The 14,670-nt window shown below is 36.5% G+C and overlaps 1 protein-coding gene across 8 annotated transcripts in view; it reads right to left on the bottom strand.

Annotated features, from left to right (window-relative positions):
* Positions 1–1,614: 1,614 nt before the first annotated feature.
* ZC3H13 (zinc finger CCCH-type containing 13) overlaps positions 1,615–14,670 on the bottom strand; it is a 102,361-nt gene continuing 89,305 nt past the window's right edge. For 5 of the 8 annotated variants that reach the window (XM_012184401.4, XM_012184400.5, XM_042254674.2 and 2 more), the window contains 4 exons: positions 14,187–14,336; positions 12,313–12,513; positions 9,803–9,966; positions 5,872–8,006 (listed from right to left, as the gene is read on the bottom strand). In XM_012184401.4, coding sequence (XP_012039791.2) covers positions 7,836–8,006; positions 9,803–9,966; positions 12,313–12,513; positions 14,187–14,336 — 686 coding nt within the window. In that variant the 3' untranslated portion in view covers positions 5,872–7,835. Of the gene's footprint in view, positions 5,539–5,871; positions 8,007–9,802; positions 9,967–12,312; positions 12,514–14,186; positions 14,337–14,670 lie in introns of those variants that run through there. The other 3 variants (XM_012184404.5, XM_012184403.4, XM_012184402.4) reach the window with 3 other exon arrangements.

The following is a 14,670-nucleotide window of genomic DNA, read 5'->3' on the forward strand; positions in this document are numbered from 1 at the left end:
ATTAACAGGAGAAAAGCATTCAGATTTATTAAATATAAATGGATGCAACACAGGAGCTTACATAAGAAAATGACTTGAAGCTGCACGTATACTCAAGTTTTTCTACTAGGTTTGATGAAGAGTGGAAAGTTGTGGAGAAATACAACAAGACAAAGGGACTAGGACCTAAATGTAAGAAACGGGTGAAAACTTTGCAAGACCTATTTGCATAGATGCTTCTCCATATCTCACCATCTTGGAGATAGGGAGGGCACCTCTCACATGACGGTCTTGTGACCTGTTTCACGGGAAAGGGAGTGGGAGGTCAGAGATCTTCCTGCTTCTGCTGCTTTTCTCAAATTCCTTGAGCTTAAAATAGTTAATACACCAAGGGGGCATATTTGGGAGTAGCTTGTTCTGAACCCTGTCAGTGCCCTATATCAGACACACAAAGGTGGGTAAGATACAGTATCCACGATGCTCAGTCTCACAGAGGATGAGCCAAGCACATGGAGTCACTGGAGGTCCACTGGGTGTGAAAGAAAAATCGTGATGGGAGGGAGATGCAGCAAGAAGGTGGATTGGGGAGAGATTGTGAAGGGCCTTCACAAACCAACTATGTATTTGGATTTTGTTCTATGGAAAACAGGAACTGTTCACAGATTTCTAAGTGGAGGAGTGAGAGAGAAAGTCCTGGAAACTTAAAAACAGTCTACAACCCAACTCCCTTACAGATTGAGAAAGTGACACTCAAGGGAGATTAAGTGACTCGCTTAAGCTTATTACTTGACAGTGGCAAGCCCCCAGCCAGAAAAACAAGTTGATTCCATCTGTATTTTAGAGTAACTTATTCTGATGGCAGCATGGAGAATGGATGAGGAAGCTGGGGCTAAGATAGGGTGTCTGAATATTAAGCAGCATGGTCCAAATCAAGAAATGAGACCTAGGATTTAGTATTAGCGGATGTTTCTCTGTCATTTAGATGTTTTTGTTTAGTTTCCAAACACAATGGGCTTTAAAATCAGAACCATCGTTCATATTCCTTTTCATACAGTCCTGATGCTTCTTGTGCACACGTGCACTTAGTCACATTTGACTCTGCAACCCCATGGACTGTAACCCACCAGACTTCCTGTCCATGGGATTTCCCAAGCAAGAAGACTGGAGCGGGTTGCTATCTTCTCCTTCAGGGGATCTTCCTGACCCAGAGATCGAACTCTCATCTCCTGTTTCTCCTACATTGCAGGGGGATTCTTTACCGCTGAGCTATTAGGGATGCCATCTGATGTTTGTTATGATGCACTAAATAAGGTGGAATTCCTACTCCCTGCCTGCAAGTGCTAGGAGTTGTCTTGTATAAACTGTAGGGTGTTTTGCCCTAACTTACTGGTTTTGCAAGAATGAACTATTGTTGCGTTTGATTAATTAGTAGATTGTTGGGGGGTATACTTAACAGTTATTGGATGCAATTTGTAATGCTTAATAAAAAACTTTGAGTTTTAAAATACATTGAGTATTTTAACAATAATGCTGTGGACCTATACTAGGACTATGGCTGTGAGGATGTACAGGATGGATAAGTGAAGTGACCCTCTGTACCCGTTTGCTAGGGCTGCCATAACATGACATCACAGACAGGCTGTAAAACAAATTTATTTTTTCACAGTTCTGGAGGCTGCAAATCCAAGACCAAGGTGCCAACAGGGCAATTTCCTCTTTCCTTGGTGTGTAGATGGTTTCTCTCTTGCTGCCTCTTTCAGGCATACACACTACTCCTGGTGTCTTTTCCTTTTCTTGTAAGGGCAACAACAGTCATATTGGATTAGGGGCCCATCCTGTTTCATCATAACTTAATCACCTCTTTAAAGACCACATCTCCAAATATGTTACCTTCTGATGTATTTGTTCACTGGTATTGGGGGTTGGGATTTCAACATATCAGCCTGACAGAGGGATGAAATTCAGCCCATTAACATTACAAAGTAGCTGCAGGTATCTTGTATTTGTAGAGTAGATTACAATTTACACAGCAGTTTTACATGCTTATCTTATTTAATTTGAACAGACCTTTGTTATCTGGTCCAAAGTTTTCTTGGATATAGATGTACCTACAGAAGGATTCTGCTGACAGATTTATCTGGAATGATTAAAGGATACAGCTTGAAGGATCTGCAAAATATATTCCAGTAATCTTCAAATCCCAGCTAGCTCTAGATATAGCTTATATTGAGGATAATACACAAATGTTGAAACTGTGATTTAAATGACATATCTTTTACCTCTTCTGATGAGGAACAAATCCAGTGAAAACAGCACTAAACTAAGCCAAGGAACTACAAAGAAGGCTTGATGGCTTGACTGGGGCTGGAGGATCTGTTTCCAAGATGGTGCACTCAACTGGCTATTGACACAAAGCCTTGGTTTCTCCACATGGACTTCTCTGCAAAATGGTTTGAAATGTTCTCATGACATGGCAGCTGGCTTTCTCAGACTAAGTGATCTAAGAGAGCAAATAAGAAACTATAGTGTCTTATGATCTAGTCACTCACCTTTACCATTCATGTTTCTCCATTTGTTTTGAGTCAAGTCCAGTCCATGTTCAGGGAGTTCCCATAATTATTTTATTTTAAAATTGAAGTATAGTTGACTTAGATAATTAAAGTGATTCAGTTATATATACTTTAAAAAATATTCTTTTCCATTCTGGTTTATCACTGGACATGGAATATAGTTCTCTGCGTCATAAAGTTGGATCTTTTTTATCCTCCTATATATAAAGCTTGCCTCTGCTCACCCCAATCTCCCACTCCATCCTTCCTCCAACCCCTTCCCCCTTGGCAACCATAGTCTATTCTCTATGTCTGTGATTCTATTTGTTTTATTGATAGATTCGTGTCCTAGTTTAGATTCCACATATAAGTGATACCATTCAGTATCTTTCTTTCTCTTTATGACTTCACTTAGTATATAATTCCTAGGTTCATCCATGTTGCTGCAAATGGCACTGTTTCATTCTTTTTATGACTGAGTAGTATTCCATCACATATATGGACATCTTCTTTATCCATTCATCTGTCGAGGGACATGCAGCTTGTGTCTTGGCTATTGTGAATAGTGCTGCTATGAACATAGGGGTACAGGTATCTTTTTGAATTAGTTTTTGCATGGATGTATGCCTAGGGCTGGGATTGCTGGATCATATGGTAATTGTATTTTCAGTTTTCTGAGAAACTTCCATACTGTTTTCCACACAGTTGCACCAATTTACATTCCCACCAACAGGTAGGAGGGTTCTCTTTTCTTCACACCCTCTTCAGCATATATTGTTTATAGACTTTTAAACGTATCTCACTGTAGTTTTGATTTGCATTTCTCTACTAATTATCAATGTTGAACATCTTTTCACATGCTTCTTGGTCATCTGTATGTCTTCTTTGGAGAAATGTATACTCAGAGCTTCTGTCCGTTTTGGGGTTGGGTTGTTTGGGGTTTTTTTGTTGAGCTGTATGAGCTATTTGTTTATTTTAGAAATTAAGCCATTGATGAGTCACATTGTAAATAATTTTTTCCCATTCCATTCTCTTAATTGGAGAAGTAGATAGGTAGGTAGATAGTTTGCTATCTACCTAGCTAACAGATATATCTAATGTACATTAATGTCAGGAGGAAAATCTGACCTAGAAGCCATAACCTGAAGTTTCCTGTCCTGTGCTCTGAGCTCCTGATGAGCCAACTGACACATCTTTGGCATGTCTCTGAAACACTCTCTCTCAAAGCTTCTAAAATTTCTCTTTTGATTTCTTCTTTGACCCACTGAAGTAGCCTCCAAATACTTGTGAACTTTCCAGTTTTCTTGTAATTGACTTCTAATCATACTATTGTGCTCAGAAAAAATGACTGATACTGTTTTGCTCTTAAACTTATTAATATTTTTTGTGTCCTAACATAAGATCTATCATGGAAATATTCCATGTGTACTTAAGAAGAATGTTACTTTGAGTGGAATATTCTGTATTATGTTTCTTCTAAGTCCACTTGGTACAATATGTCCTTTTAAGGCAAATATTGCCTCATTAATTTTTATCTGGATGATCTATCCATGATGAAAATGGAATATTAAAGTCACCTACTATTATTATCAATTTCTTTGTAGGTTTATTAATATTTGCTTTATTTAGGTGCTATGTCAGGTATGTAAATATTATAAAATATTATATCCTCTTGTCAGACTGACCTCTTTATCATTATACAATGAACTTCTTTGCTTCTTACTACAGTTTTTGTCTTAAAAGTCTATTTTGTTTGATACTAAGTATAGCTACTCCAACTTTCTTTTGGTTTCCATATGCATGGAATATCTTTTGCTATTCCTTTGCTTTCAGTCTGTGTGTGTCCATAGATTTGAAGTGACTCTCTTATAGGCAGAATATAGCTAGGTCTTGGTTTTTTAATCCATTCAGCCACTTGATGTCTTTTGAGAATGTAGTCTCGTTACATGTAATTATTGGTGTGTACTTATTACCATTTTGTTGTTTTCTGGCTACTCTGTAATTCCTTTTTTTCCTCTTGCTCTCTTTGTGATTTGATTTTCTGTAGTGGGTATGCTTAGATTTTTCTATCTTTTGTATATCTTTTATAGGTTTTTGCTTTGTGGTACCTATGAACTCAAGCTAATTGTAATTACAATTCTACACTGTAATCCCCACCATTTTATTTCAAAATTTATTTATTTATAAATAAGTGTTAATGTTTGTTAATAAAAAGGTACAAATTTTAACAAATCATTATGGCAGAAGTTATTTTTACTAATTTTGTCTTTTAAACCTACACACTAGCCTTATAAGGACTTAACCCATTACTGTTACATTAGCTTTTTCTGAATTTTACTATATATTTACCTTTACCAGAGATTTATAGTTTGCTTTTCTTGCTAATAATTAGTATGCTTTCATTTCAGCTTAAAGTCCCTTTAATATTTCTTGTAAGGCTGAGACCAGTGGTGATTAACCACATTAGCCTTTCCTGTGTAGGAAAGTCTTAATCTCTCCATTAACTTTGCCAGGCAGAGAATTATTGGTTGGAAGTTTTTTTCCTTTCAGCACTTTGAATATCTCATCCCACTTCCTTCTGGCATGTAAAGTTCCTACTGATAAAGTCTGCTGATAGTAGTATAGGGCTTCCTTTATTAAGTATCAAGTGGTCTTTTCCTTGCTGCTGATAAGATACTCTCTTGGTCTTTAACCTGAACCTTAATCATAAGATGTCTCAGTATGGGTCTCTTTATGTTGTTGTTTAGGAGCCTTGTCTCTCCAGGGCAGGTCCTAGAAGTTGGAATGCAAGATGTGGAGTTCAAACTCTTCAATCCTCAGGGAGAAGGCAGGGTTGCAACTTCCCTCCTGATTGTGGGTCTCCACACTGAGAGTGGAGTTGACGGTGAGATTTTTGTCTCAGCCTCTACCAGCTTAGAAGTGGGTTTTTCCTTGTAGGAGTCTCTCGGCTAATGTTGTTTTTTCTTTTTTTCAGAGGAAACTGTTTCTATCTTGAGCTGGAACCCATATCCTTTAAAAATAACAAATTGAAAGCATCACTGACACTATAGATACTGTTTACCTTAATCTTTACCCAACTGAACAGTAAGGAATAACAGGGGATGTTCTGCTGATGCCACAAATTCTCAGATTAAGAGAGATAAGTCACAAGTGGTCATGGCGAAGGATGGGAAAGATAACCTGCAATTACTGATCAGAATAAAGAGAAGTGACAGGTCAGATTTTAACATATTAAGGCACTACTTGAGTATGGTGAGAATTTTTTTATGAAAAAGTTAGTACAAGACTTTACAAAACAGGACATCTGCCCTTCCCAAAAGAAACCAACTGATTCCACAGAATGTAAGTATCTGTTAACTCTCATTTTATTTACTGTGGATTGCAGACATAGTCTTGCCTCTTCCCTAGCTGGACAACTCCTTATTGCGAGCAGCTAGAGTCCAGGTGTGGCAAGTGGACAAACTTCATCAGTTACGAGACAGAAGACTTTACTAACAAACATTTTATAGATCAAAAGATGTTTCCACGAATACTGGTCCAAGAAATTTTATGGAAAATCCAACAAAAGTTCACTTTCGAAAAATTTTATGGGCATATGATTAGCAATACACAGAATGTTTAATTTTAAAAATATTATGAGACTTAACACTACATTCCCATTGGGAGCATAAAGCTCTGAGTACTGTGACTAAGCAAAGAAAGAGTTTTAAACTTTTCTTTTATAACATAACAAAAGATATTCAAACTAAAAAGGCAACAGATTTGACTAAATGGCAAATCTACCTATATAGTTTTCATTCTGTAAAGAAATACTCCTAAAAGTCACTGGACAGAACAAGATAACCATAACTTTTGTTATAAATTTTTATGTTACAGAGAACACTATTAATCACTAAAATAGAAGGTAATTTTCTAAAGGGTATTCATTCTCCAGGTCACTGAAGAATTTTACATTTTTTCCTTATTCAAAAGATTTACCAATTGGTAAGAAGAAACAGACACCTGAAAAATCTTCTTGCTTACCTTTTTGATTTTTGCTTTGCTACTTGCAGTTTTCTTATACATGCTTTCCAGGTCATTTGGAAATATGACTACTTCCTTTGCTGGGTAAGTATTTTATAAAAATTAAGTGTACAATGACTACAACGAATATTCCTGAATATAAACTTTCAACCTGTGACAGTATATTACCCATAGAGAAAAGGTACAAAACTACTGAGACAGGTAACGTAGAATTAGTTTCAACAAAAACCTGTGAAAGGCAATTGGCAAATTACAATTTTGATTGGTTTCCTTCATTATTTTTACTGTCTGCCCACAAATACTGCTGTTTGGAGTCCATTTCAGATACTTCTAAGAGTCCACTTCATGAGTTAAATATGTACATACAAAATAAAGCAGATATACTGTAACTTATAAAAAGTAAATTGCTTTATATATTATAGGTTGGAGGCAGGTTAATATAATCAAAGGTTACAGTTCTGAAAAGTATGGTTGTTTCAAGTATTACTGAGCTATACTTAAATTACATCCTCAACTCTTATCACATTATTTACAGCTGTCCAATAACTCACGCAGTAAAATATCTGAAGTAGGAAAACATAATGTTGATGACAAATGTTTTTGAACATCAGGAATAAGATTAATGAACAAAGTAAATCTAGAACAAGGGAAGGTACATTTATTAAAAATAGTTGACAATCTCTGATAACAAACAAAACCATTGAGAATTGAAGTATGTCCAAGATACATTGTAACAATGCACATATATTTTAAAAAACTGAAGAGTCATTAAGTAGTTCTGCTTAGAATTTCAGAAAACAGGACTGTGGCTTGTTCCTGCGGAGGCCGGCCCACACCCAGCAGCACCCCTCTGTGTCCTGCGTCACAGTGGTGCATGGTGTGTGTGCGTGTTTATTCAGTGAACAGCAGAATCGCAGTTTCTGTAAGGATGATCCAGTACATAAGTCAGTGGCTCTGGCTCCATTTCATAAAAAAATTTGTGTAGGCTAGAAGAGTAAGGATGACTGTTTTCAAAAGCTTCAGTTTTACCAAAAGGTACAGAATAAATTACAACTCAATCTAGATGCTTTCACATTATTTTGGACAGTGTAAAAATTTATGTAAAATCTTAAGCTCGCCAAACTAGTGTCTTTAAACTTTATCAAAAGTTCATCACTATTTTAGCATGGCTGGTAAGTCTTTTCTGTCTTTGTCACTAATAATGCTTGTCAAACCAAAGAAGTTTGAAAAAGAATACGCACTGCTGAAGGAAAATAGTACCAAAAATGTACCTGGACTTCAGTCTTAAGACACACACAGTTCCTGTTGGATACTGGACTGTGGAAGTTTATTATCTTCAGTCTTTTCAGGTCCTGGGGCTTGGCACATCGTCTTTCGCTTAAATAATCGAAGACTCAGTCGTAACAGCTCATTGTCGACCACTGGAGCATTTGTATAAGCTTGTTTTACTGTGCCCTATTTGGAGAAAAAGTTGAAAAAGAGGTAGATTAGGTGACAGTATAAAAGACAGGTTTAGCTGCTAACAGATCAGTTATAAGAAAAATCAGTTTGGGATAGGAATTAAGCTAGCTGTGCGTACATGCTAAGTCGCTTTAGTCGTGTCAGACTCTTTGTGACCCCATGGACTGTAGCCCGCCAGGCACCTCTGACCATGGGATTCTCCAGGCAAGAATACTGGAGTGGGTAGCCATGCCCTCCTTCAGGGGGCATTCCCAATCCAGGGATCAAACATCTCCTGCATTGGCAGGCAAGTTCTTTACTAGTAGTGCCACGTGGGCTGTACTGGATATTTTAAAGCAAAATTAAGAAATGCTGTTTTCAGACTCAAGGAATCTTAGAAAAGAAAGCAATCTTCTTGACAATCCCTGACAGGTAATCAGGTAGCTTTCAATTCATTGTTTCCAATGACAAAACAAAACAACAAGAACACATGGCACATTATATGAAGTTCCACACTAATTCAATCTTACTTTCACAGGGCACCGAACATTCCACACTCCTTACTGGTCTGCTAATGTGCCATAAGATGCAGGCTCTAGAACTGAAAAAATTCTCCAAAGACAGCTGATCCACGCAATCTACTGAGAAACCACCACCTCCTTTGTTCTAAGAGGTAGACCTCTATTATTGGAACCTAAAGCTATCTTAGAAGTTTTGAAAGTTACTGTCGTGAAATTTTGTTTAACATTCTCCAACCATGAATAATGAAAATAGGGTAAGATTTGCTATTTCCAGCACTCTGCTATTTCTCTTCTAGAATCCTTAAAGGAACAATGATGCATTTTTTTTTAAGTTGTGATACACTAAAACTGGCTTTTTATGTATACTTCTATGAGTTTTTAAATTCATGTTTATAGTTAAGAAACCATGAGCACAATCAGAATAGAACAGAGAAATTTCATCATTCAAAAAAAAAAAACAACCCTTCCTTTGCTTTCCCTCTGAACTCCACCTTCTTCCCAACTCTAACCCCTTATAACCAACGATATAACGGCCAAACCATAACAGAACTTTGATAACGTCATGTCCGTGGTCTGCCCTGAACTGGAAGGATTTACAAGGTTCTGAACGATGGTTCTCAACGAGAAATTTGCAGGGGTGTTTTTAGGTATAATTTTTGAAGGGTACTATGGCACATTACAGAAGGAACCAGGAAATGTTACAAAATACTTTTTATAAAAAGGGAGCAGGAGTCTGATGACACTGCAAACCATACAGCCTCTCAACTGAACCAAACCTTACCTGAACCAAACAGAAAATAGCTGGGTTTCAAGTCCTTTTATTCTGCTCAAGTAAATGCTTACATGTAATCACTTCTATTTATTTCCTCTCTTCAACTTGGTATATTTTCATAAACACTATATATATAAACACATTCTATATAGTAATAAAATCTCCTTACCACTCTATCTGGGAAATGTTTTTCCTTGATCTTTAAATAAATTTCTAGTATATTTTATTACTGAAAGAAACTTTGCAAATGAAAAGTATTTCACAGGAATAGAGTATTTTAAATTTTCTTTAAGCCTCAGTAACAATTTGCTATTCAAAACAAATGTTCTTCAGTAGTATTAAAGTAAAATAAAAGGTATTATAAATTCTAATAAAATTTTTTCTCTTACATGTGTATATGACTGGGAAACCAACTCATAAAAACATAATGAGACCTCAACCTCACTGTAAAGCAATCAAATGAAAAATATGTCCATACGACTCAACACTTTCCGATTTTTCTAAGGAAATAACAGTACCTTCTCATTTTTAACAAGCTGCTTTCGGATTGCAGAATCCCGTCTGAAGCATAACGCTTTACAACATGGTCCAAGATTACTAAGCAGATTTGCTCTTTCCTCTTTTCGTAGTAATGCAGCCATGTTGAGAGCCCCAAGTTCATGTTCAAAGAGACTGTCTGTATCTTTCAAAAAAAAAAAAGAACACATTAAGGCTTCTGAAAACAGAAGTGTTAACAACTGCTTGGATGAATATTCCACAAAGTCTATATATTATCGAAGTTACCAACATTGACTTCCCTGGTGGCTCAGATGGTAAAGCGTCTGCCTACAATGCAGGAGACCCGGGTTCAGTCCCTGGGTCAGGAAGATTCCCTGGAGAATCCCATGGACAAAGGAGCCTGGGGTAATACTGGGAAATTAGGACTGACATATACACACAACTGTGCGTAAAGTAGCTTGTAGGAAGCTGCTGTACAGCATAAGGAGCCCAGCTCAGTGCTCTGTGAGGACCTAGAGGGGTGGGATGGTGGGGGGGAGTCCGAGAGGGAGGGGACATAGGTATACATATAGCTGATTCACTTCACTGCACAGCAGAAACTAACACAAAATTGTAAAGCGATTATACTCCCAATTAAAAAATTACATACTGAGTAGGGATATACTTTCTTCAGTATTGGGACACAGAAACAGACAAAATGAATTAGAAAAAAATCAGTATCAGTTATTTCACAAATATTTACCAAATACTATGTGTCACATACTATTCAAAGCAATGGCAAAATTAGTAGTACAGATCATCAGACACAGGATATAGCAGTAAATAAAGTCCTATTCCTTAGGGAACTTCTATTCAGTATCATATATTAGTTCTCTAATAAAGCTATCTCACCACTAAAAAACAGGACTACTCGGTAAAGTGTTAGTCGTTCAGTCGTGCCCGACTCTTTGAGACCCTGTGGACTGTAGCCCACCAGGCTTCTCTGCCCATGGGATTTTCCAGGCAAGAATACTGGAGTGGGTTGCCATTTCCTCCTCCAGGGGATCTTCCTGACCCAGGGATTGAACCCGGGTCTCCCATATTGCAGGCAGATTCTTTACTGTCTGAGCCACCAGGGAAGCCTGGACTACTTGGTAAGGAAAAATCAAATCCCCCTTCACAGTGATCATTAGTCAGGGACAAACTATAGTCTGATTTTGCTAACTATGTAACAGATTTTAACTTGAAATGCCATTAACAAAAGTCACAGAAGCAAACAGCTGCAGATGTGGATAAGACCTTAGGGGTTTCATTACATCATTTTATGCCCACAGGAGTTACGTGCTAAAGATCACAGAGCCAATCAAACAAGGGAGAAAGAATGGGGCAAGAACTTAAGACAGTGGTCATTTGTCAGATTAACACCTATTCACTTATAATTTATGTTTCTGACACATACAGTCTATGTATATTGGGCCATATTAAAATCAAGACAGTTTCTGCTTATACTAACAGCTGAAGAGACAACATGTATTCATGAAACATAAAACAAACTTTTTCCAATTTTATATCAGTAAAAAGCTCAATTCTTTTACCTCAAACTTTTTCACTCTCATGAACATGATAAAACATTAAATAATCTTACTGCTTTCACCTTTATACCTCCTATCCTTTTCACATTCCTCTTCCCCATTAATAAAGTATTAATAAGCTGCCAAAACACAGGGGATCTTCCCAACCCAGGGACTGAACCTGGGTCTCCTGCATCATAGGTGGATTCTTTACCAGCCAAGCTACCAGGGAAGCCCATAAGCTGCCAAAACACAGTGAGGTAGGTTTCAGATAACAGGAGGGAAAAAAAAAATTCTACAAACTAAAAATGTTCTGGAATAATAAAAAGCTGTAGCTGTTTTCACTGTCTAAAATCACTGTGATAAAGTATTTTCAAACTAAATACAGTAGGAGTATATACTAGGCATCACTGCATGTCAAAAACTAGTCTAAGTGTTTTACTTGTGATAACTCATTTGCTCCTCCTAACAATCAGGTGGCTTGGCAGTATAATTACTCCCAGTTTGCAGATGGTGACAGTAACATATAGATTCCTGTTGGAATCCAGGCCATCTGGTTCACAGACTGAGTTCTTAAGCACTTTGTAAAAGGCTCAATCTAAACATCTGCATTTGAGCAAAATTCTCCATTTCCCAGGGGAAAGCACTGCCGGGATTATCAATCTCTTAGATATGAAAAATATCTAAGTTCACTTTCCTACTATCTACCTCATTTAGCCCTGGGCAAACCACTGAGCACTTTCACACTTACCTATTAATTTTGATGCAGAAAGATCACTGTGCTATGCTTACAACTCATCTGTAGGTTTAAATTTCTCTCAAAATAAAACAAACTTTGACCATGAGGATTAAATAATGAAAATAAGTGATTCTTTTAAAAAAATTCTTATAACTGCTACATAAGAACAGAACAGAATCCTTTTCAAAGGCATCTTCATATTTATATTAGACATTACACACTTAAATTGGGATGGAATTACCTTTGGGCTTTTCTAAAAGTCTCTGACATGTTTCTTTGACTTTCGTAAAGAGCTCAGGACCAGCCAACTTTTTAGAAATGCCAACTCGCAGCATAACAGCTCCAGGTGTGAATTTTAAGAGTGCGGCCCCAGGCTCTCGTGGTTCTTTTGGATGCTTTGGCATAAGACCAGACCAATCCACGTCTATCACATCTAGCGGATCTACAAAAAGTTATACAATTTTCTTACACCAAGAAATACCATTCCTGTTATCCAGGGAGAAATACAGATTGCAAGACACAGGAAAGCAAACAATAATTAGTTTTAAAAAGGCATATTCTTAAAAGATTTTCTATAAAAACTAGTATTTAGAATCTAAGAAATTTTACAAATAAACTTCCTCACCAAAGGAAAATAGTAAAGAGGTCATAGGCAAATGCTCCCACCCACCCACATTTCTTTTATATGTGGAATCTAAATGAATCAAACAAAAAAAAAATAAATCCAAACTCACAGATACAGATATTGGTGGTTTCCAGAGGGGGAGGGATCTGAAGGTTAGACAAAATGTGTGAAGGGTATCAAGAGGTACAAACTTGCAATGATAAATAAATCATGGCAATGCAATCTAGAGTGTGGTAACTCTAGTCAACAACACTGTATTCCAACATTAAAAGTTGCTAGAAAGTATGAAAAGTCCTCATCACAAGGAAAAAAACTGTAAATTTGCATGGCGGTAGATGACGCCATATCACGGTAACCAGACAATGTGGTGATCATGTTGCCATGCACATACAAATGTCTAACCACTATGCTGTGCACCTGGAATTAATGTACCTTATGTCAATTATACTTCAGTAAAGAAAAATCCAAAACAAACAAAAAGCAACCAAACAAGCACCTAAGCAAACCCATTCCTACAGACAATGCCTTTACATTGCTTGAGAGAGCCTCAACGGAAGAATTCCACTATTTCACTAAGACTAGGTCTAACATTTTGAAACTTGGTACCAGAATCATCCAAGGGTTAATTAAGTCTAGGAATGTATTTAGTTTGAATGAGTACATGCACAACAGACAAACACACAGACACTACTTTCTAAAAAAACAAATAATTCATTATGAAAACTTTAAGAATCAGGCAGTGGCTATAATTAAAATTGAGAATAATCTACTGACTGACAAGGAACAGTTTAGGAAATTAGCAGAATAATGTTCTATTCAGAAACACCTAATAGCTGATAATAATAAAAATAACATACATACATTATACATTAGTATAAAAAACTGTAAAATACAAGAGCAAATTAAGTCAAAATAAAGCTTTGATATTCTACATACCCCAAAACCCTTACTATGATAAATTGTTAGTAACAATTAGACTAATTGGGATGATTCAAGAACAATAAAGGTTGTTGATTCATGGTGTAGTCACTGGAGTAAGCTCTGGCAATGAATAAAATACTATAAGTGAAAATATTACTGAATTTAGAAAATCAAGAGAAGTATAGAAATAGTGTTCAAATACAACCTCAACTTATTAAGTTTCTGAATGGTCATTTCAACAGTTTGTGGAACACAGTTGTGAAGCTCTGTACCATATACCTACCATCTGTTTTAAATTCTAGGTCCTACAATAGGAATCAAACCCTGGAAAGGAAATCTTACAATCGTGCTATTTTAGATACTGCCCTTTTCAATTTATAAGCAATGTCTATTTAAATATGAACAAAGCATAATAACTATAATTTTCACTTTATTGGCCTTTCAATGTTAATTAAAACAATTGGGAAGATTCTGTGTTTTATCAATTCTTACAGCATGAAAGGGAAGAAAGAATACCTCAGTATCATAATTAAATACCTTTTATGTTCAACCACCTCTGCAATGATTACCTGGCATCTTCTCCTCATCCTGCTGGTCCTCCCGCTTTTCAGCATCACCTGCCAGAATTTCATCTAGTTCATCATCACTAATTGGCTCGTATCCTTCTCCAGCACCAGATCCCAATGAATGCGCATCATCTAGCTTGGATTCGTCGTCTCCTGTTAAACAGAAAAATTAATTTCATGCCAAAGAGAGCATTAAAAGAAAGGGACATCTAAGTGAAACCAAAGAGGAGAGGCTGGGCACACTAAAAAAATTGAGAAGCATTTTTTAATTTAAAACTACATTTCTTAATTAGTCAAAACACTTGATAATTCCAAAAGAAAACTTAAAAATGAACTAATTTAGTTTTAATGACAAGAACACAGTATGGACAGCAATACAGAAATAGGTTATAAGATTACAATTAAAATATGAGAAACAAAATCTACCACTAACAAATGAATACTAGTTAACTTTTTATAATAAAACTAACTCAGAAGATCCACTAAT

Source organism: Ovis aries, chromosome 10 (genome assembly GCF_016772045.2).
Source record: "Ovis aries strain OAR_USU_Benz2616 breed Rambouillet chromosome 10, ARS-UI_Ramb_v3.0, whole genome shotgun sequence".
Lineage (NCBI taxonomy): Eukaryota > Metazoa > Chordata > Mammalia > Artiodactyla > Bovidae > Ovis > Ovis aries.